Source organism: Lycium ferocissimum, chromosome 1 (assembly GCF_029784015.1).
Source record: "Lycium ferocissimum isolate CSIRO_LF1 chromosome 1, AGI_CSIRO_Lferr_CH_V1, whole genome shotgun sequence".
NCBI lineage: Eukaryota > Viridiplantae > Streptophyta > Magnoliopsida > Solanales > Solanaceae > Lycium > Lycium ferocissimum.
This window is the reverse complement of record NC_081342.1, coordinates 20696408-20718827: the sequence shown is the minus strand read 5'-3', so window position 1 is coordinate 20718827 and position 22420 is coordinate 20696408. Positions and strand designations below refer to the sequence as shown.

The 22420-nt window shown below is 35.1% G+C and overlaps 3 protein-coding genes across 3 annotated transcripts in view; 1 reads left to right on the top strand and 2 right to left on the bottom strand.

The window, feature by feature from the left end:
- The window catches only part of LOC132029287 (non-specific lipid transfer protein GPI-anchored 5-like), a 47471-nt gene extending 39331 nt beyond the window's left edge, over positions 1-8140 (bottom strand). The window contains exons 1-2 of the mRNA XM_059418604.1: positions 7707-8140; positions 7380-7460 (exon numbers count right to left, since the gene is read on the bottom strand). Of these exons, the coding sequence (XP_059274587.1) occupies positions 7380-7460; positions 7707-8031 (406 nt within the window). The 5' untranslated portion in view covers positions 8032-8140. The remainder of the gene's footprint in view (positions 1-7379; positions 7461-7706) is intronic.
- A 6637-nt stretch (positions 8141-14777) lies between these two features.
- Positions 14778-17210, bottom strand: LOC132029277 (non-specific lipid transfer protein GPI-anchored 5-like). The gene is made up of 3 exons (XM_059418597.1): positions 16822-17210; positions 15242-15352; positions 14778-15089 (listed from the first exon to the last, which is right to left on the bottom strand). The coding sequence occupies exons 1-3, from the start codon at positions 17141-17143 to the stop codon at positions 14968-14970; spliced, it is 555 nt and encodes a 184-aa protein (XP_059274580.1). The 5' UTR covers positions 17144-17210; the 3' UTR covers positions 14778-14967.
- Positions 17211-17966: 756 nt separating this feature from the next.
- LOC132029271 (non-specific lipid transfer protein GPI-anchored 16-like) lies at positions 17967-20018 on the top strand. Its single transcript, XM_059418591.1, has 4 exons — positions 17967-18367; positions 18469-18495; positions 19002-19133; positions 19609-20018. The coding sequence occupies exons 1-4, from the start codon at positions 18028-18030 to the stop codon at positions 19863-19865; spliced, it is 756 nt and encodes a 251-aa protein (XP_059274574.1). The 5' UTR covers positions 17967-18027; the 3' UTR covers positions 19866-20018.
- Positions 20019-22420: the final 2402 nt, after the last annotated feature.

Below are 22420 nucleotides of genomic sequence, written 5' to 3'. Positions count from 1 at the left end.
AGGAAAAAGGGGCCACCAAGAATGAAAAAATTTCCCCATTTTGGAACCTTGGCACAAAGATTGGAAAAAAATTGGGTAAAGACTTTTTCAACATTTCGCCATGGCTTGGGAATAAATTTTGACGCCCGGGCCACAATAAAATCAAGATCCAACATCCCAAAAGGGCCAAATAATTCCCGCTAAGGATAAGTTTTAAAGAAAAAAGAGCCCACCTTGCCAGGTTGGGGGGCCGGAGGCAAACCATGGTACAACGACATCAAAATATATCTAGAAAACTAATCCCCGGGATTACAAATAGAAAAAAAAAAACCCCATCAAAAGAACGGCAAATGGCTTATTCTTAAACAAGGAAATATCGTACAAACCGCACGCCAAATTTAACTGTCAACGCGTAGACGCGCGAAGCCTCCAAACTTCTAGAAAAAGTACGCCGGGACACGTTAGACCCCATATGAATGGATTTGTACCGGCAAAGCAAGACTTACTTAGCCGGATACTACTGATGACCATGGAAAGTGATTGCCGCAAATACGTGCAGCTGTCATCAATGCCAAATCCACGGATCTCGTCTTGCTGTCTATCCAAGTGAGCTTAATGCTATGAGCTCACCATGGCCTTTTGGTTGCTTGGGGCATGGATGTTATCAGACACATTGCTAGTACTTCCACTTAGGAGTCCATAGTTTTACTTTTTCTTTCTTTTATTATTTACTAGTTATTTATTTATAAAAACTAGACAGTGATGGCCCGTGCATTTCTAATACATCATTAGATTCCTACATTGCAACTAGCAAATCAGAATTTCTTAAGATAAATTGCAAAGGAAAGATCTGAAGGAACTAACGACTCAATTATGCTATCAAAGAAAGCTATTTGCAGAATAATAAATACCATTCGAAAGTTCAAGATACAGAGTTATACTTCTTCTTGGTTAGTCATCATAAAAGTAATCAACACAGAAAAATGGATTAGATGCTCTAAATCTCTTACTTTTCTCCAAATATCACCTGAATCATTGGATAAGAGGAGCAAAACGGAGGGACAAAAACACACACTATAGCTTAAGCCATGAAATGAGTAACATACTAACATGTTAGCTACCTCACAAGTTAAAAAGAAATGTAGGTCACTTTAATCTGGAGAAAGAGAGAATGAGGGAACATAAGTGAAATTTAATTCATTAGTCAAAGACAACCCACTTTGGTAGTATCCACACCTTGAGGATATGTTACCCGTGATCAAGAAAATGTAGCTCCATTCAGTCATAGGAAAGAAAAGGCGATCAACATGAAATTGCCAAAACGTAGAAAGAGTAGGATTCTTTTTCATGACTATAATATCTATCTCACACAAGGTAGTAAAGAGCTTCGCATGGAGCAATACTGTCATCTGGTGTAGATGTTTGCAGGTGAAATATCTGACTTGTCATCTTCGACATTACAGCCGTAAAAGCTACTAATGCATAGTCAATTTCTGTTCCTTCTATTTACTTGGAGAAACTTGATGAATAAACATTCGAGGATAATTACCTTTTCAATAAATTTCATCGAAGACAAAACATTTGCAATATCATACAACCTCCTAACTTTAGGTGCATAGATAAGAAGAAAAAAAAAACATTAATTGAAGTATCATAGATAGGCAACACAGCGGTGTTAAAAAGAAACTAACAGTTTGTGCACCTATGTAGTTCAGATTACTACTAAGCAAGCAAAAAGGTGTGGACTTTTTACTTCTTGTCATTGCAGGAGGCCTTCCATCTCTTAACAATATCTTTGCTGCCTCATCAAGGCAAATCATATCAATCTGAATGTAGAAAGCAAATTGAGAAACAAGTAATCGATAGTTAACTTACCTTGACACAGCTATATCCATCAAATCCACTGCCATTCTCCTTTAGACCCTCTTCCTATCTAATTATTAATCGGTACAAGAAAAAATTAGCAAGCCAAGAAAAATGGCACTGCAGTCAATACAGTACACGTGTTCCATGGAGAGGAAAAAATTATCTCCCTGAACACTATATATATTTAACACAATGGAGCACTACCAAAATATCATATTCACCAAGTATTGGGATATTACAATGTGAACTGCAAAAATCACCTCGATTCAGTCCCCAATTATTGGAGATTAAGAAATAAACACAGTAAATCACCAGAGTAACAGGCTACCTAAACAATTCAAGATTTAGTGTATAAAAATAATATACATATAAATTCGGAAATTACTGATGATAGAACAATCACATAAATATATCTTCTGAAAGGAGGCTGCTCGGATAACAGAAAAATCACACAAATAAACTTTCCAAAAGGGAAGCTGCAAATGATTTTAGCAAAGTTGGTAGCTCAGGCTTAGGAATAGCAGGCATCTTGAGTCAAGAAGAGAAAAAAAAGAAGAAACCAACAAATATATAGGGCAAAGGTTCAAAACTGTTTTCTGATTTCACAGCCAATCTTTACAGTTTTATACACAACCCTAAGTAAAGGAAAACAAGAAACCAACCTGAGAATCAAAGACAGCGTTAGTGGAGAAACTATTGGAGAGCTCAGCACCGACAACTTTCAACTCATTTGATCAGTCGCCCGGCAATACAGACCCAGACCTATATCGATTGGGAAAAAAAAAACAAAGACCAGAAATTCAGATCAGATTTAAAAAAAAAAAAAAAAAACAACAACAACAACACTGATAAAAGCATCCTACATACAAATTAAGGAAACAAAAGAGTATATTTGGCCAAAACTTGAAAGAGTAACTAACTTGAAATTGCAAAAGCAAGAAAGGATTCAAGAGATTAGGGGGAGAAGGCTAATAGAAGAAGAGGAAACAGCGCACATAAAAGGGGGAATCAGAACAAGATATCTGCGAAAAACCATACAATTAAGCACGACCTAATCCTAATTCACGAAATAAGATGATTTGACGGAGGATTTGGAAGATGATCTCTGAACATAAAAGTGATTTAAGGTGTAAAACCTTGTCAGTCTTCCCTGCTTGACTGATATCAAATAACCATTCGATCAAAACGCATATACTGAAATTGCTAGTAGTGCTTGTCAATGGCCACAAGCATAAATATTTATCACATGGCCAACCTTTACGTGCATGCTTTACATTACATACTGGAGAGCTATTTGCATTTTCTACCATTTACATATCAGCAAACAGTGATGTGTTTTCAATGCAATGTTTAGTCTTCTTTTTAGCCGCCTCCTTACGAGCTTTTGTCAGAAAATACCTGCATAATTATGAAGTTATGATCAATTATCAATGCTCATATCCCAAACAAAGAAGCGATGAAAAGAAACAAAAAAGACAACAGACATTGGAGTTTGTTCAAAGTCAGCTTCCAATTAGTGAACAACGCAAAGACCTGCACTTTAAAGTCTTTGATCAATATCATACAATAACTTTTAGAGGACATCGCTGATTTAACACAGTAGACAAATACAACATTTTCCTATTCATCAAAATCACAATTATTCCTTAATTTCGAAAAGCTAGTTAATTGAAATTTAGCATGCATCAACAAAATGAAAAGCCAGTTAATTGATTTCAAGAGTACATTCTAAGGAACTCGAAAAGCGAAGTATCACATAATTAATTTGGGACAGGTAAGTATAATTTTGAAGTAAATAAAGTGCTACAGAATGAGAAAGAGTACAGATGGTCGAGCTAATTTAAAAATATATACTCAATCACTTCTCCATTTTTCTGGTGAGAAGCATAAAAAGGTTGTAGAAAGAATCTGCTAAAAAAATCTCTATCGAAATCCTATAATCTTTCAGAGAAGCAAAGGTTCACTACTAATTCTAAGCAGTACTACACAACTAACAATAAGAACCAACTCCCTAGGTATGATATCACAAATCCTCTGTTACGCTCTATGACTACTCGGGGGGTTATCAATAAAGTAATTTCGAAGGTTACATGCAAATCATTTGTAAGGTGATGTTTGCCTCTTAGCAGACGATATGATCTGAAACAACTTGAAGATCCAGATGCTAGTGAGCTGTAAGCAAAAGCTACTCTGATCTTATGAGTACACCATAGTCGGTCTAACACTAAAAAAAATGTTTGGCACTTGAAATTCTAATCCAATTGATTTAAAAAGATGATGACAAATTTGGCAGTCACCAAGGAGACGAAGAAGCTCGAAATTGACGGCGGAGAACACATAGCCCATAGAGAAGGGAATGGAACATGAAGATTATAAAGAAAAAGAAAATTAAACCTAGAAAACCAGGCAGTAAATCAGGCTGCAGATTAGAAGTTAAGTGATAGTCTAATTATCTAATGAGGACGATACATTAAACTCAACTCAACTTTGTTTGTTTGAGCTCGCACTAAGATAACCTCTTTTTATCAGCTTGCATCACTCTATATAATTCCCAGCGTCTACCCTTTTTCTCAGCATTGTATTTATTCAAACTTTTTATCATTTTTTTTATTTTTATTCGACATTTCAGCAGCCCTTTCTATTACGTGAATGCGAAATTTGAATTACATGTTTAACATTATTAAGAATATGCTTACCTATGATTAATATCCATACATGTCTACATATTTAACAGTTAATTGAAATACTACACAACCACACGAATAGACAACTAATACAAGGGAACACATAAATGGACTCAGGTAAACATATAAAATTATTCATAAATTAGCAAAAGACACAAAATATTAGCTTTTAATTGAATGCCGCCTGCAAATATGATTGAGAAGATCTGAAATGAATAAAATAATTTATCATATTGAACAGATGAGGACCGAGGATCGACTTCGAGATCTTATCCCTTGTCGTTACCATCTTTATTTGAGATGCTGAGAACTTCCATAAAGGTGTTAAAACAAATAAGGACATGAATGTACACATTCCATAACCTAACATAACGAAATAGGAACACTCAGATATATACAAATGAAATATCCAAAATCAAACAAACCAAACCAAAAAGAAAAAATAAAGAACAAATGCAAATATACTTTTAGTTGCTGAATGAAGATTAGAAATAAAAAATCTCTAAAAAGAAATAGAAGTCAGATATTTAGATGCTCATCAAGAAAGAATAGAGAAAAACTAATTAGAACTCAGAAATTTGCATACAAACCGGAAAAATTTTAGATGGAAAAAAAAAATACAAAAACGTCAAATTCAACTATGCAGAAATACCAGAGCTGAGTTGCTTAAGGCATATTGTCAAGCACCTCGGCTGCATCAAAGCTCTTGTCTGTTTCTTCACTATTTCTAGGAACATGAGGAGTATTAATCTCCCCCGAGAAATCGACCTTACTGCGGTTGCTACAAGCAGGAGAAATTCGCTTTATACAAATGAAACTAAATGCAGGACAAGAATTAATTTTCCTTCTCCTGATATTAAGAGCTATGAAGAACATCAGACAAAAATCATATACAAAAATTATAAATGAATTGAAGGTAACCACTCACATCCATAAATTAATCAGAACAGTGAAACCCGTAAACTGATAAATAGGAGGAAAATAAAACAGAACGAAAACAATTACCTCGTAAAAGTTGCGGAAAAATCCAAGAAATTGAGCACTATGTCAAAATATTAGATCTAAAATGAGCAGGGGAGAAAACAAAAACCTGCTAGGAAGAGTTAGACGATGAGAGAGTCCAAGAAGAATAAGCGAGCTCAAGTGCCAGGGCTATGGAACTGCCGTGGGAGTTCTAGAGTAAAAAGGAAAAATAGCAAAGTGATAGACACGTACTTAAGTGCAGCGAAAAATGGGAGTATGACGAAGTTACCATTTTGCCCTTGGTCGAAACCAAGGCTCTCATATAATATAGTAAAAATTGAGCCAAAATTATTTACACATCCTCAGTTTTACTTTAAAATCAATCTCCCTTTCAATTTTGAATAAAATATTTTCTCCTTCTATCCTATGCAATGTTTATTTCTCTCAACTTTTTTATTCCCATTCATGTAATATCTTTATAAATTAATATTTTTATTATTTTTCTAGGTGTTTCACCTATAACCTAATTTATGTTATATTATCTTTTTATATATTTTAATTTTAATCCATTAATATTAGTTTTATTTTTTATAATTGTTATTGTAATATAATGTGCATTAGGTATTACTTCCGTGTCTCTCTATTTGTGTTTTCTATGTCAATTATGGATATAAAATTTTGAGTTTTGATTGTCATTAATTAGATATTTTTTAAAATTAAAATTAAATTTTATTTAAAATATAAATAGATAATCTTTTAGAAAATTGCTATAAAAATTACAAATAGTATTTAGTAATAATCTTTTATTACCTACATTAAATATATGTTTACAAAATGACCAGTGACTCATGTTTTGCTTGAGAAAAAATGAGAATTTTGAAGTTTAAAATAGGCTTAAAACAAATTTATCCTCTCAGCACCTATTTTGCAAAGACATTTATCTTTTTTTTTTAAAAAAAAAAAAAGCTTTTTTTTGTTGTTGTTCAGAATATAAAGTCAAGTCAAGTTTAAGCACGATGAATGATGTATATTTATCTTATTAAAATCAAAGTGGTGATAATCAATATTAAAGTTTTGCTAATAAGTTATTATAATCATTAAGTTTAAAGAGTAGCACGCCGAACTTTGACACTAATAGTTAGCATGTTTAAAGGCAAAGGTGCCCTCGTCGTGCTCAAATCCCGGGTCCGCCTCTGTCAGGGATGACCGTTAGATCACAAAAGATTACCGTTGGAACTTTCAGCGCACAAAAGTTAGAGAGAAGCGGGTCTTTCTCTCTCTTCAATACTTGGCAAGTAAGCGTTTTCCTCTCAGCTTTAGACTCAAATCAAGAAAACTTCTGTTCCATTGTAGAAATCGAATGCTATTTTACTATTTCTTTGTTATGCAAAGACTCGCCAAGGATCAAATTATGTTCAGCAAAGCGAAAAAGAAAATGAAGGTAATAAAGAAAAAAAAAGGATAAAGAGAGCGAAAATGAGCATTTAAAGGATAACAATAAGCTAAAATTGACTATCCAAGACTCCAATGAATAAGTCAAAGCGCAGATGCAATACTCATAGATGGCACACAGATACTACAACTTTGGGACAAACAGGACAAAATCAAGAATAAAATCATCATTTACGGAAAACACCTTAAAATGTTCAAAACTCCTAAAACTTGAAGCTAGAAGATAGTTGACACAAAAGCAGTAAATGCAGCAATGAAGATCAAAGTAGTTGTGAGATGAAGCGGCCCATTCTAATAATGCTTCCATCGGATGTGTTCCCACGTACTCTTTTGACTCGTTTCGCTTTTTTTTTTCATTGATTAATTAATTTTTTAGTGCCTGGATAAAAATCCTCAAAATGCAGTACTGACAGTAAAAGAAAAGTATATATATACCTGAAGGATTATCTGGTGATTCTCTGGAAGAGTCCGCTGGAGGACTATCAGCAGTTGAAGCTGCTGGTCCATTTGCACCAGCTGTGAAGTAGGAAAAAATTGCATTTCATGTCATTAAATTTGAAGGCTTTACTTTGATCATGCAAAATATTAGTGACAGAGATATGAGATTAACTTGTATACACTGACACATTAAATAGTTTTTACATTATCATTGTAACATGTTGTTGTCTTACTAACTAGGTGACTAGTTCCCCTCATTACATTTTAAACTATTTAATAGTGTAAAATTTCTTTTAGTTACTTAAATTAGAATAATATGCATACCATTGCAGCGGCTCACAGGCGGAGTTTGCACATTGCATGCACTAGGAAGTGCAACAGCCAAAGTTTGGTTAATAGAAACACCAAAAGAGGAGCCACCACCATTTAGCACGGAGCAAAGGCACCGGGGTTGTGATGTAACAACCCTTGATAGTTGTGAGCAACAAGATGACGAGGGCGTTGTTGTGTTTCCAGTAACATAATTTAGACATGGGGACAAGCTCACCAGTGCAGCAGTGCAGTCTGATTGTGCTCTGGCTCCATCCCATTGAATGAGGACCAGAGCTAGAGTCAGAGTCAGACCAATTTCGATTCTTTTTGAAGCCATCTAGTGAATACCATATGAGGTTGGATTATTATCTCTAATGTCTATGGTAGAAATTGATCAAGGGCATGGAACTATATAATACTATCATTAGTGCACAGTGAGTTTATTGTGAAGCTTGGGAAGAAGAGACAGCTTTGCTTGATACTTTGGTTGGCCAACTTTAACCAATTGAGTTATTATTTGCGTAGTCGATATCTAACTGGTTCAAGATTAGTGATACAAAAAGAAAGAAAGGGAAAGTTTGATTAATTCACTACAAATTGAGAAGGTTGAAAGTTGCAATTCGCGGGGGTTTTAACTTCCGCTAGCAAATAGTGGAGGCTAAAACCTCCCCTAATTGCAACTTTTAACCTCCACAAATTATTCAGTTTTTTTGTAGTGATTTTTCAAATGATATAGTGTGAGACGCTGAGCTTAGTATTGTAAAATAGAAATTTATAGTGAAACAGGTAAGCTTGGTTGCAACAAGGAAAGAACTATGCAATCAAAACTATATATAGGTTATTTTTTCAAAAATATTAATTTTTTTTGGGGCGGGGAGGTGGGGCAGGGGTAGGGTGCGGGATTGGGTGGGGTGCAAAAAAAAAAAGTCAAAACTTTTTTTGTCAAAAAAAATCATTTTTTGCGCGGGGGGGGGGGGGGGGGGGGGGGGTAGGGTACGGGGGTTTGAGTGGGTGGTGCAAAAATAATGTCAAAACTTTTTTTCCAAAAAAAATTATTTTGGCGTGTGGGGGGGGGGGGGAGGGGGAGGGGGGGGTAGTGGGTGGGGGTGGGGTGGGGTGGGTGAGGGGTTGGGAGTGGTTGGGGTTTGGTGGTTGGGATTAGGTTAGGTGGTGGTAGCCGTAGGGGTGGGCATAAATAACGAAAACCGAAAAATCGAACCGAACCGAATGAATTCGATTTTTCGATTTTCGGTGTTTCGTCCGATTTTTTTTTTTAAATAGAAAATTCGGTGTTCGGTTTCAGATTTTCGATTTTTCGGTTTAACCGAATATTTAATATAATATTTTTTTATATCAATTTGTTTGCCGCCGCCGGCAGCTTGTCGGCCGTTATGGGTTGCCGATTGTTAACCCGCCCCGCCGCCGGTCTTCGGCCGGGCCGGTAGTCTTCGCCGGTGCTAGCTAGTCTTGGTACTAAAGACATTCTTGATATGTTAATCATGAATCATTTGGTAACGGGTGACTATTGCTTAACCAATGCCAAAAAATCGAATTAGAAATTCGAAACCGAACCGAACGAACTTCAAAACACTGTACCGAACCGAACTAATTTGGTGCGGTGTTCGGTTTCCCCTTAAAAAAAACTGAAACTGAAATACCGAATCAAACTTTGAAAAAATCGAACCGAACAACTGAACGCTCACCCCTAATGGTAAGTTGTTGGTGGAATTAACTTGTGAACTTGTGTGCGACCCAACCCACGGGCCGCTGACTAGGCCCCCCCGACACTCGTATACGAACCTGTTAGCTATAGTCAAATTGAAACTAAGGACGGAATGGAAACTTGTAAAAGCAACTAAAGATTCGCAATGCCAAATATCATCATAAACCTGTCTCCTGAGGATCACAGCTGATCAAAGCATAACACAATACGCAAGCCGACAAGGCTGCCACTATATACGGGAATATCCAACACAACCCATATACACAACACCTAAACCTATATACAACCCATACGTCTACGGACCTCAAGAGTATCAAAGTGAAATATGACGGGACGTGGCCCCGCCGTACCTCTCGGATATGCATAAGTCTATATATCAGATCGTACTAAAATAATCTAGGCTCCGAACAATGGAGCTCTCCAAACAAATTGAGAGCGAAGTCCTAAGTGGGTCACCAAACCGAGTATCCGTACTGCGGCATGAAAACGCACCCCCCCGAAAGGGGGTCGATGCGAGATATGTACCTAATATATAAAGCATGAAATACAATAAAGAAGATCATGACTGAATAAAAGATTACAGGAGATAAGTATGACAATCAAAGATACCAATGTACTTGTGCCTTATGAAATGAAAATCATGCATATCATTATCATATACCATACCCGGCCCATTATGGGACTCGGTGAATAAAATCGTGTACACGTATACCATACCCGGCCGATCATGGGACTCGGTGCCATAATTATATATATATATATATATATACCGTACCCGGCCCTCTAGTGAGGGACTCGGTGAACAATGCAGTGAAACTGTGCACGAAAACATACCCGGCTCGGGACTCGGTGAAAGATATAATAATAGCATGCACGAGCAGAGTAGTGAGCAACCATATGCGAATTAAATCATCATCTGAGACTCAATAGAATAAGTAGAATAAACTTGCACTTGAGTATAAAAAACGACAGTCATGTCAAGTACCCCTCGAATGTCACTATGGAGTATATCAAATAGAACTTCAAGAATCATAGACACGTATCAAGACAATATGAAATAGCTTCTGGAAATCAAGAACATTAGCCATCCTAATATCTCTAAGAATAGGAGCTTCTTTGGAGTTTATACATTCATCGTCTGCTTGTTTCATATAGATCATGCCAAAAAGAAAGAAAGGATAGCTTTACATACCTGGAAGCTTACTTTTCACTTTCCAACTTACTTCTCGTCTTGCAATCTACGTATGATCATTCATAGTCTCGTAATCTACATATAAAACCATTCATACTATTATTAGGCTTGTCGTCATATGCTTATCTTAAGCCTCCAAATTAAATTCTTTAAGAATTTTGCCCAAATTCGGGCAGCATCTCCCCTATATCATTAGCATCCCCCAATTCGGTATATCACCACAACAGCCCAACCACAAATAAATCTCAACACAACATGCATATCCATAACAACTTCGTAATACTTTATAACGAGCGACAAGCTCGAATTAGAATCCGTATTCTCCATAACACCTTTTCGTATGTTTCCTTCTTAACCTTAAAAATATTCTCAATATGATAAGAGCATTATTTACTACATATCTCAGCTTATATCATATAATTACAACAAGAAAAACAGCCCCCAACTCCCAACTCTATCACATGACAATTCTATTCGCAAGTTCGTATTTAATTCATCTAGCAACGTAGATACGACTTGGGTAAATCAAATGCATCTAGGAGAGAGGATTTCTTACCTTATATGCCAAGAACTACTCTTCTTCCACCTTGCCTCACTATGAAGTAATCTTCGATCCGCTAGAACCGGAGGAAAGTGTTATTGCCACGAACTTGCTGTTGTGTAGATGTTCTATAATGAATCCACCCATCTAACTATGAGAAATTCTTTTATGATCTACAATCACGTTGCTGCTGTGCATTGTGATTGTTTTGGTATGAATTCACCAATTTGAGATAAAGAATACAAATCTTTATTTGACCTTACAGTTGGCAGCTTTTGGTGTATTGTGTCACTAAGGTTGTCATGGCCTTGTGACACATACCCACTTGCTGCCACCACGTCACATAGGACACTTGTTGCTGCCTTACCATGACACGTGGATTATGTCTACTTAATAATTATCCAATTATGTCCATTAATTTTTTGATCTCAATTCACTTTAATATCAATTATTTCTAATACACTTCATATACTCATTATCATAATCATGTGGTAGAACTCTAGTCCATAGCCTCTTTATACGTAAACCAAATATTATTCTCAATCACTGCCGTCATACTTTTTAAGTCCTAAATAACTTTTGGACTTCATTCCTTGTATATACCGAGCTCTTGATTTTCATCCTTGGATATGATCGAATTCTCCTAAGCCTGGTAAATTTGCTCATGTTGGACAATTAAATTTTTCTAGTCCAAAAATACGGGATACTATAGCTTGGACCGTATTTCATCAAATAAATTTCGAACCTCGATAAAACTTATTTTCTTCGATTGGTTTAACTTCAAATCCTTACGATACATGTGTATCATCACCTTAACCACCTATAAGCTTGGGGGATAACCTCGTGTCCGTTACTAATATCATTTAACTCGCACACTTTCCAACGCATGAGAACACGGGATGTAACAACTTATTTTCCCTACTTTTATTAGGGAAGTCATTTTCCCCAATTTTGAAGAAAATGTTTTCCAAAAGAAAATATTTTTCAAAATTTTTGATCAAATGAACGTGAGAAAATTGAAAAACATTTTCAGGAAAATGTTTTCCTCCATACCGAACACACCCGTAATCTTACAACCAGAAAAGACACCAATGACCTTTTATATCTTATAGTACTTAAAACAAAGATAAAAAAAAGAGAAGCTTCATATTACCAGCTAGGACTAATTGGGTCCTTTATAATTATTCTCTCATTCCTATTTAATGTGCACACCGCTAATATCTAAGTAATTTAGAATCTATCCTTCACACCGAAGTAATTTAGATGTTTTGATACTCTTGTAAACAAAACGTTTTCACTTGATGTGTCTTCTCATTATTCATCGAGCCTGGATACTGCAACCTTTTATTCCACCCTCCTTCACATAAAATAGTACAGGAGTATGAGTAAGTAGTAATTAGATATAAGTTAAACCTATAATTTCCGTTTAGAATACGTTTAATCATTTCTGTTTAGAATATGTTCTTACATTAAATATGAAATTAAGCACCTCTAAGCAGAGTAGCAAAGACACTCGTTGGTTTAAGAGTTGGTAAGAGTAGTTCATCATATCTTTCAATGCATGATAAATTATGACAGTTCATCATATCTTTCAATGCATGATAAATTATGACTTAGGATAGCACCTAATACTTTCAATGCATCATATCTTTCACTAGATAACGCATTATATACTTTCTTTTCATCTTATTTGAAAGTGTTTTTCTTCTTTTATTTCGTAAGCATATAACATATCTAAAAAGATGTTATGAGACAATTCCAGAACACGAAAGAGAAGAAAAAGAACTAAGGGTGTGTTCGGTATGGAGGAAAATGTTTTCTTAGAAAATGTTTTCCTAGAAAATAAGTGAATTTTCACTTATTTTCTCATGTTCGTTTGGATAATGGAAAATAAGTGAATTTCTTATTTATTTTCTCATGTTAGTTTGGTTGATAAAAACATTTTCCTAAAATTCTCATCCAAGCCTCACCAACTCTAACGCAACCCCATACCCCACCCCACCCCACTCCCGCCCACCCACCTACGCCCCACCCCCTTAAAAAAAATTTCTTTGATTTTTCGTTTTTTTTTTTTTTTGCACCCCACCCCCAACACTCACCAACTCCAACCCAACCCCATACCCCCACCCCCACCCAAACCCACACCCCACTCCCACCCACCCACGCCTACGCCCCCACGCCCCTCCATTTTTAATTTTTTTATTTTTTGCAACCCCACCCCCAACCACTCGCGTAACCCATACACCACCCCCCACCCCTCCACAATATTTTATTGGAAGTTTTTAATTTTTTTTTTCTGAATTTTCTACACTACCACATCCCCCATCACCCCCTTCCCCCTTGCGTGGAACCCATACCACACCCCCTACCCAAAAAAAAAAAAAAATCTCTTCACCACCCCCTCCCAAATACCCCATCACCCCCTCCAAAAGTTTTAATTTTTAACCACGCCAACATTCAATTTTTATAATTGTCAACCTTTTTTTCAATTTTTTTTGGAGGGGGGGGTGGGTTGGGGTGCAAAAAACCATAACAAATGTCAAAACTTTTTTTTTTTCAATTTTTTTTTTGGGGGGGGAGGGAGGAAGGAGTCAAAGGTTGGGTGCAAAAACCAAAAAAAATATCAAAACTTTTTTTTCCAAAAATATTAATTTTTTTTTTTCCGGGGGGGGGGGGGGGGTGCGGGGTTTGTGTGGGGGACGGGGGTGCAAAAAACTAAAAATAATGTCAAAAACTTTTTTTTCCAAAAAAAAATTATTTTTGGGCCCGGGGGGGGGGGGGGAATGGATGGGGTGGTGGGTGGGGGGTGCGGTGGGGTGGTGGGGGTTGGGGTTGGGTTGGGTGGTGGTAGGGTGGTTGGTGGAATGAACTCAAACTTGTTTTCCCTACTTTTATTAGGGTCATTTTCCTAATTTTCAAGAAAATGTTTTAAAAATTTTTTACCAAAATGAACCTCGGAAAATTGAAAAGCATTTTCTCTGTTTTCGCATCAACACATCCTAAACGAAAACAATAATCATGAATATAGTCAATACCACCACAAAATATTTATAAGTAAATGTTATCCGGAAAGAGGGATCTATTTTAGTTCTTAAATAACAATAGCTTGGCTGAAAAAGGTTTGTGGCGCGGCAATACATATTATTTTGACCATGGCATAATTAGCATTAAATTCCCAAAACTTAAATTACCAATGAATCGCTGTTGCAAAAATAGGCGTGCTAGATTATGTAGTTCATGTCTGTAATCGTAAAGATTTTAGGAGTTCATGATATTTTCCTGACTATTTTACATATTGTTTTAAAGTATCTTGTTAAATGTTCAGATTCCTTAATTCTTTTTGGCTGTGTCTGATTAGGATTTAACGTTGTTTCGCCCTTTTATTTTTCCTGAAATCATAGCGTGTACAAATAAAAACTGCAATTCAACTAGTAATAAGCAAGTGTACAAGGTGTGTATTTCAAAAACTCTAGTACAAAACTTTAACAGCCTTAAATAAGAGGTTATATTTGCACACAAGACCGCCTTGACATAAATTAAAATGGACCACACCTATCGGTGGTTTATTAATTGAAAAAGAAAAAGAAAAAAAGAAACAAAGGCACAAACAGAATGAACAGAGTCTGCTTATGACTGATAAAAAAGATTATTATTATTTAAAACAAATGGTGGTACAACGAGCTCTCCGAACAACTACAATCAATCATACTAGACCCCAAAAAGGGGTGAAATAAAAGATTCACAATAACAATGTTTCAAGAGCAAAAAAGTGACTCTCCTGCAGCTAAGAAAGAGACATAGACAACTACAAAGCGAGCTAAGCCAAAGCACTAGATGCAATGAAGAGTAGGAATCCCATTAAACTGAAAGAAATTTTCATGTTGCTTCCTGCATTTGAGGATCCATTTCTTGAAGTGTCTGTCTTAGATCCTGTTGAACCTGCAAAAACAATAAGTATTCCACTTTTAAGGTGCTTGTAGGATCAGATATAGAGAGAACAATGATTTTTTATTCTGTTTTTGTCCCTATTTTTTTTTTTTAATTTATAATTCGGCTAGAGTAAAATTGATGGAATTAATACTAGAAATTACCTGATCCTGATGGAGTTGCTGGGATTTCAGGTGTTTCATCAGATGAACCCGTTGGGGCAGGGGAACCTGAAGGGGAACTTGCTGGGACTGAACCAGTTGGTCCACTGGCAGCTATTTTTTAAAGGCCAAAAAAAAAAAAAAAACAGCTGGTTAAACAGTGAGTTTAATTTCTATACACTATCTAGGGGTGTACAAAGTAAACCGACAAACCGCACCAAATCGATAAACCGAAATTGAAAGAAAAAAATCCGATAGTGGTTTGGTTTGACTTGGTTTGGTGTTGGAAAAAAAATATAATTGGTTTGGTTTGATTTTTAACTAAAAAAGTCAAACCGAACCAAACCAACCCGACATTACATGTATTCAATTTTTAAAATATTTTATACATAAAAATATTTATTTGTAAAGTAATTTATAAATATTTCTTAAATTTTTTCGTATTTTTTTTTATCTATTATCATATTATTCAAGCTTGAACTTAGAATTTTGAATGTCAATAAGTTTTATATCATATGGATGTTAGTAACTCAAATAAAGTCCAAATCAAAACCAACTGAACACTAATCCTAACAAAAGAAATTCAATTTACCACTAGAAATGACAATAATATTGGATATCTATCTCTTTAGTTTTGCGTAATTGATTTAGAGAGTAAAAATACATAACTTAAGTTTTTTTCTTTGTCATATAATTAATACTTATTTTAGCATGACTTAGTATTTTTAGATTATGGTCATTTTCTTTTATGGCTTGTTAATTAGCAATATTTATTTTAACCGATTATATTAGCTTTTGTTGAATATTTTAATACAATGTCATCACTCTTCTCACATTTTGTGTTATTTTCTTAAGAAACGCCTTAATTATATAATTGTATCTTATTAGGAATAAAGAAATAATTAAAGTAAAAGTTATATGTTTTGTATCAAGACTATTCCGAAAAAAAACCCGAAAAATCCGAGAAAACCGAACAACTCGAGGTTGAAAAACCCGAATTTTATTGGTTTGGTTTGGTGTATAAATTTTAAAACCCGACGCAATTGGTTTGGTTTGGTGTTTAAAAAATCCGAACCAACCCGGTCCATGTACACCCCTAACACTATCAATGCAATCGAATTTTTACACTATTTGATCACCTATAAGATAACCGCATGTAACAGTCCATATATAAAAAAATGGATTAGTAACGGTGGCGGATCCAGGATTTTCACTCAGGGTGTTCGAAAAAATAACTAGACCTAAATATACATTGTAATATATGTTCAGGGTGTTCAAAAGTTAATATATGTACACGAACACAAAAAATTTACCCTAAATATACACCATAATTTTTTGTTCAGGATCTTACTGCATCCACCCCTGATTAGTAACCTAAAAAATATGATAGGTTACCTGCTACAATAGAGTGTAACAATTCTTTACCTTAGTGAATGGAAGTTAAGTCCTAATTGATTTTAACTTTTACACACTAACAATGTAAACAAATTTTTACACTGTTAGATTACTTAAAACATGACAAGAGGCGACCGACCAATAAAAAGTGACAATCAGCATAAAAGATTGAAGGATTAGAATTGTACCATTGCACTGGCTGACTGGAGGAGTTTGTACATTACAGGCACCAGGTAAAGCTAAAGCAAGAGTTTGATTTATGGCAACCCCAAGACCAGAACCACCACCATTAAGCAAAGAGCAAAGGCATTGAGGATTGGACTGGACAACACCGGACAGGGCAGTACAGCAAGTTGAAGATGGATTGGATGAATTTCCAGTTACAAAATTCATACATGGGGCCAATCCAACAAGTGTAGTCACGCAATTTGATTGAGCTTCGGCTTCATTCAAAAACAGGGCTACCAAAACTAAGACTAGAGCCATTATATTCATGACTTTGGATGCCATTTTTCTTTAAGGCTGCAAGTAAGTTTAGAGGAGTTTGAGTTGGTTGAGAATCTAGAAGTTTGAGTGCTGAGGGAGAAAAGGGCTGTGATTTAAATACACAAAGTGTCAGCACTAAACGACAAGAAAAGATGGGTAGTTTGGTTGGCCAACTCAAACTAATGAATGGCTTTGAAATTGTGCAAGAAAAAAAGAGCTTAATTTCATAACTAAACTTTCAATAGAAAATAAATTAAATCTTGATTTAGTTTGTATCCTTGACAAGTGTTAACCTAAGTAGGATATATTTGTTATAGGGTTATGTGATATGAAACATTTTATTGGTTTTTCCTATGACATGATGGCTAGAAGAACGTGAGGGAAAAAAGGACAGTGAGAATTGAACCCACGAATTATTATGTGAAAAATTCTTATCGATCGTGAAATTATAACTTTGGTGGTTACATAAGTTGATTGGGGCACGAACACCTAAATTTGATACATTTGTCATAGAGACTTAGAAATTGGGAAAAAGAAAAAGGAAAATCCGTTTTTGTCGGAAAAAATTGATTTTATGTGAATTGTGAAATGTAACCAATGGAAAGTCCAATATGAGCTGATTCTAGATAGGAAAATTGATTTTGGAAGATACTATAAGCAGTATAACCGTCCTACCTAACTTGGACTCCCATCTTTTCTAAGCCCAAGTCCTGGACCAAAAAATGGTAATGCCCACTTTACACACTGAGTCAAAGCGGTTTAACTCCAAGCACAAATTTCAAATCTACCTTTTACTCCTCCAACATAAGTCTTTTGAACAACGTAAACTATAAATCATTAGCAATTTCTCATCCACATCCACATCTGAAAATTAATCTTATTCAAATCTTAGGATAAAATTGAGACTGATGGAAAAATTGAAGGTTTCTGTATCAGTACATGTTGTTTTGCTAAGCCTTCTATTTTTTTCAGCTTTTAAGGTTCTAAATGGTCAAATAAACACGGCGTGTACAAATTCAATACTTAGCACTTTCACCCCTTGTTTTAATTACCTTACTGGAAGCAGTGGCAATGGGTCTTCCCCAACTGAAGATTGTTGCAATTCACTTAAAGCATCAATGAGTGGTAGCATAGATTGTGTATGTCTTATTGTTACTGGAAATGTTCCTGTCTCCATACCATTTATTCGTACTTTGGCACTTTCACTTCCTCAAGCTTGTAATACTGGTGTGCCTGTCCAGTGCAGTGGTAATTAAATTCATTGTCTGTCATGAATTTATTCTTTGTGGTATCATGTTTTTTGACCAAATTGTATCAAAGTCATTTCTTTAATTTGTTTACTTTTGCAGCCTCAGGGGTTCCTCTTCCACCTCCAGGTATTAAATATGCAATTATGAAACCTTATCATAGTCACTGATTTCAATAACTTTATCTTATTTTATGTTAATTAAATGAACCTATCAGTATCAACTAAGTCTCAATCTCAACATATTAGTATCAAATCACAACTCATTGGACCACCTGCTGGAACTAACTGGAGAACTAATTTATCGTTAATCTGTGGCTAAATACTAACATAATTTTTTGATAATCCATGTTAATTCATCATTAAATAGAATTGGTAACGAATTCTTTTTGTTTTGTGAGATATATTCGCAGCCAATTTTATTTTTTGTAGTAATTACTTTATTATCACCAAATGAGGCTAAATTGTAGAATTACTCACTTCTAGAAGCAAAGGATTTTTCCACCAACATTCAGTGAGAAATTTGTGCTACCAAGCATGATTTTTCCACTTCATTCCCACCGAACCAGCTCACTTTCGACAAGATTAACTTGCTATTTTGGTTATTAAACAATTGGTTATTATTGAGCATGGCAGGTCCGGCTTTGTTCGTGCCGAGCCCTGCACCAGCTCCTCCTCCCCATCGTCACCATCATGCTCCTGCTCATCCTCCTCGACACCAACGTGCTGCTGCTTTTCCTCCTGCTCTTGCTCCTCATGGTCCACGAGGTAATTCTGACCAACTTATTTATATTAAACTGAAATTCATGCAGAACTAACAAAAAATAATACAAAATTGAAGAAAAAAATTATGTATAGGCGATACTAATTAGTTGGAATATAATTTTTGTCATGTCAGTATGTTTACTTTAGGTACAATGTCTTCTAGGAGTCTCTTAGCTTTGTCATAGATTTATGTGCCATTAAAATATAAAGAACTTCTAGTGTTTTTGAAATTGTATTTTATATAATATTGCGGATAAATGAGCTTAAATGGAGAGATATGCACAATGACGACTCATATAACCGAAGTCAACTTGCTTGTGATTGAGGCATATATAGTTGTTGTTATATGTTGTGTACATAAATCAAACATCAAGATTATAACTGATCATAAGATCACCAAGAGTCTTGTCCAAGAAGCTATAGTAATTTCTTACATTGTTTTGTCACTGAATTCACAAAATTTAATTCTTTCTTTCCGTTGCTAAAGCATCGGCAGAACCAACGGCAGAAGTTGATCCACCAACAGTAGAAGATGATGAACCGACTGTTGAAAAACCCACCGCCTCAACACCAAAACCTTCATTACTTCCAAAGACAACTTCAGGGATTAGACCAGTGCTTCAAAATCCCAACACCAATACATCAGCTGCTAATCCATCTTATTATATTTCTTCATTCCATTCTCTTATCCTAATGCTTATTGCAATTTTATTTGTTGACAAATCAATGTTTTAAGATCATCTTGCACTGTAATTTTGTACTAAAAGGTTATGCACTGAAAGAATGTAAGCGGCCATTCAAGCCAGTTATATGCATATTGCGAAAGTTACGTCAAAAGAAATTCTACTTTATCGTAAAGCAGAGAAAAAGGAAAAGTGATTTGGATTTCATGAACTCTTCCTTTTATTTGTTTTTCCCTTCAAATTAGCAGCCTCGAAGAAAACATGTGATTAGGGAAGTCAATGATTAGGCGATTTTTTATAACATTTATATCATATCAATTTTCAATTATTTTATTTTGTATAATCAAAATTAGATTTTTTTTTTTACACTATCCTATTCTTAGTTTCTATTCGGCATTGGTACGGTTCGATTAATTTATGATATTTTTTTAAAGCGTCATGTAAAAATCACAAGTAGAACTAACGAACAAGTAAAATACCATGGATACTTCCGTAGGACTTTGTGCAAAAACTCTCTAGACATTTTTACTGTTTAAAAGGTTATGATTCAAGGAAACATGAAAAGACAACAGGAATAGAGATTTATCTCAATCGTAGTGTAAAACAAAGTTAAGCAAGATAAAAAACTTAGATCACACGAGCAAGATAAAATCAATCAAGATGGGATGCATGAACTGAGTCTACTAAAATTATGAGTATTCAATAAGAGAAATTTAAATCACACGAGAGTGGTAACATCCAAATCCACTCCTTAAAGAGAAAGTGTATACGGTCGTATGCAATATAATTTACTCAACTATGAGTCGGAGTCGAATCCCACAAAGAACAATATAAAGGGGATCAAACAAGAAAGAAAATTTCATTTTCTACACTAAGCCAAACGCTTGACATATTTTGATTTTGAGAAAATTACAACTAATGCGAAAATGTAAACTAACCTAGAAAGCAAGTAAAATGATTAATGACCACAAGCATAGAGAAAAGGGAATTTTCACTCCAATGTATTTTACAATTTTACAACTAAGAACAAGTTTATGTTAATAGAAAATGATTTCTAAAATTTCATTGAAAGTCTTCCACAAAATCAATGAATTTAAGTCTAAGATATTCCAAGTCTTAGAGTGTGATATTAGGTACAATCAATTTAACCTCAAGTTAACTATCAAATTCCTAGCTCAAGTTATTAGATAGGTTTAAAGCCCCAAATCATTGTTAATTTATGTTTCTCAACCTCAAACTTCTTCTTCCGAGCCAAATCGAAGTAAATGAGGAAGTCCTAGGGTTAGCTAATCTCTTAAAAAACATCAAAGAATAAGATTAATTAAAGACACAAAGACCCACTTCATTAGAAATAAAAATCGTTCATACATAAGCAAAACAAGAGATTTTATCCAAAACCAAATAAGATTCAAGTAATGAAATGGAGTACTACACATTTAGATATTCAATACATAACAAGGAAATAAAGAAAGGTTTAAGAAATTTCTCATTAAAGGCTCCAATCTTCTCCTCCAATGGTGTGATTGATGAACCCTAGCTTCCAAAGCTTGAAAATATGGCCAAAGATGAAAGATAATTTCTCTCATGTCTTTCTTTAATAGATAACTTCTCCTTCAAAATATGTCCAAAACAGTCCAGAATTTCAGTTTAAGATCTAGGCCATTTTTGGCAGTTTTAGCCACTTTTCTCATTTTCTTCAATTTGACATCTTTTTGACTTGTTTTTCACTTGATTTCTCCCCGATCACTTCTAAATCACATAAAACCTGTAAAATAGAAGTAAACGACATTAAATGCACTATTTTCTCGATCAAACATAGCAAAAATCTAAGATTAAAGAAGAGATAAGTTGGTATACCAATATACCAACTTATCAAACCCCCATACTTAAATTATTGCTTGTCCTCGAGCAAATCAAAACATTTAATCTCCTTCCAAGGAATCAACTCAATAGTGCATGTCACGACCCAAGTAGTCGTGAGTGTCACCCACACTAATTCACCTAGGGGGCGAACCAATCCCCATAACCAACCATCCAACGATTACCAATTACCTAGCCATTTTTAGACATATCAAGAATATAAACAAAGTAATAATCATCCAAACGTCTAATCATGCCATAAATGATTAACAAATGCGGAATTCTACCTATTACAACCCTGAAATCCGAAAGTCATCATACAAGGACTCTAAAACATAACTGTCTAAAGAATGAACAATTGTCTGAACTAAACATAAATGTCTGAAATGAAATAGATATCCAAAATGAGAAAGATCTTCAGGCGGACTGGAATGAATAGGAGCTCACCCTCAAATCTGTCGGTAACTGGCCTCAGCCTAAATATGAGGTCTGGTAGACGACTTTAGGTCACAATCTGCACTCAAAAGAATGCAGGAAGGTAGTATCAGTACACACACTATGTACCGGTAGATATCATAGGCTAACTAAGATTAGTATCATGCATAAAATCACAAAATCAATAGAATAGACAGATAGGCACAACTACACATAACCACAAGAAATTATCAATAAGAATCATCCCACTGAATTAAGCTAAGACCACACAACCAACAATAAATAAAAGTAACTCAAATCATGTAATCACCA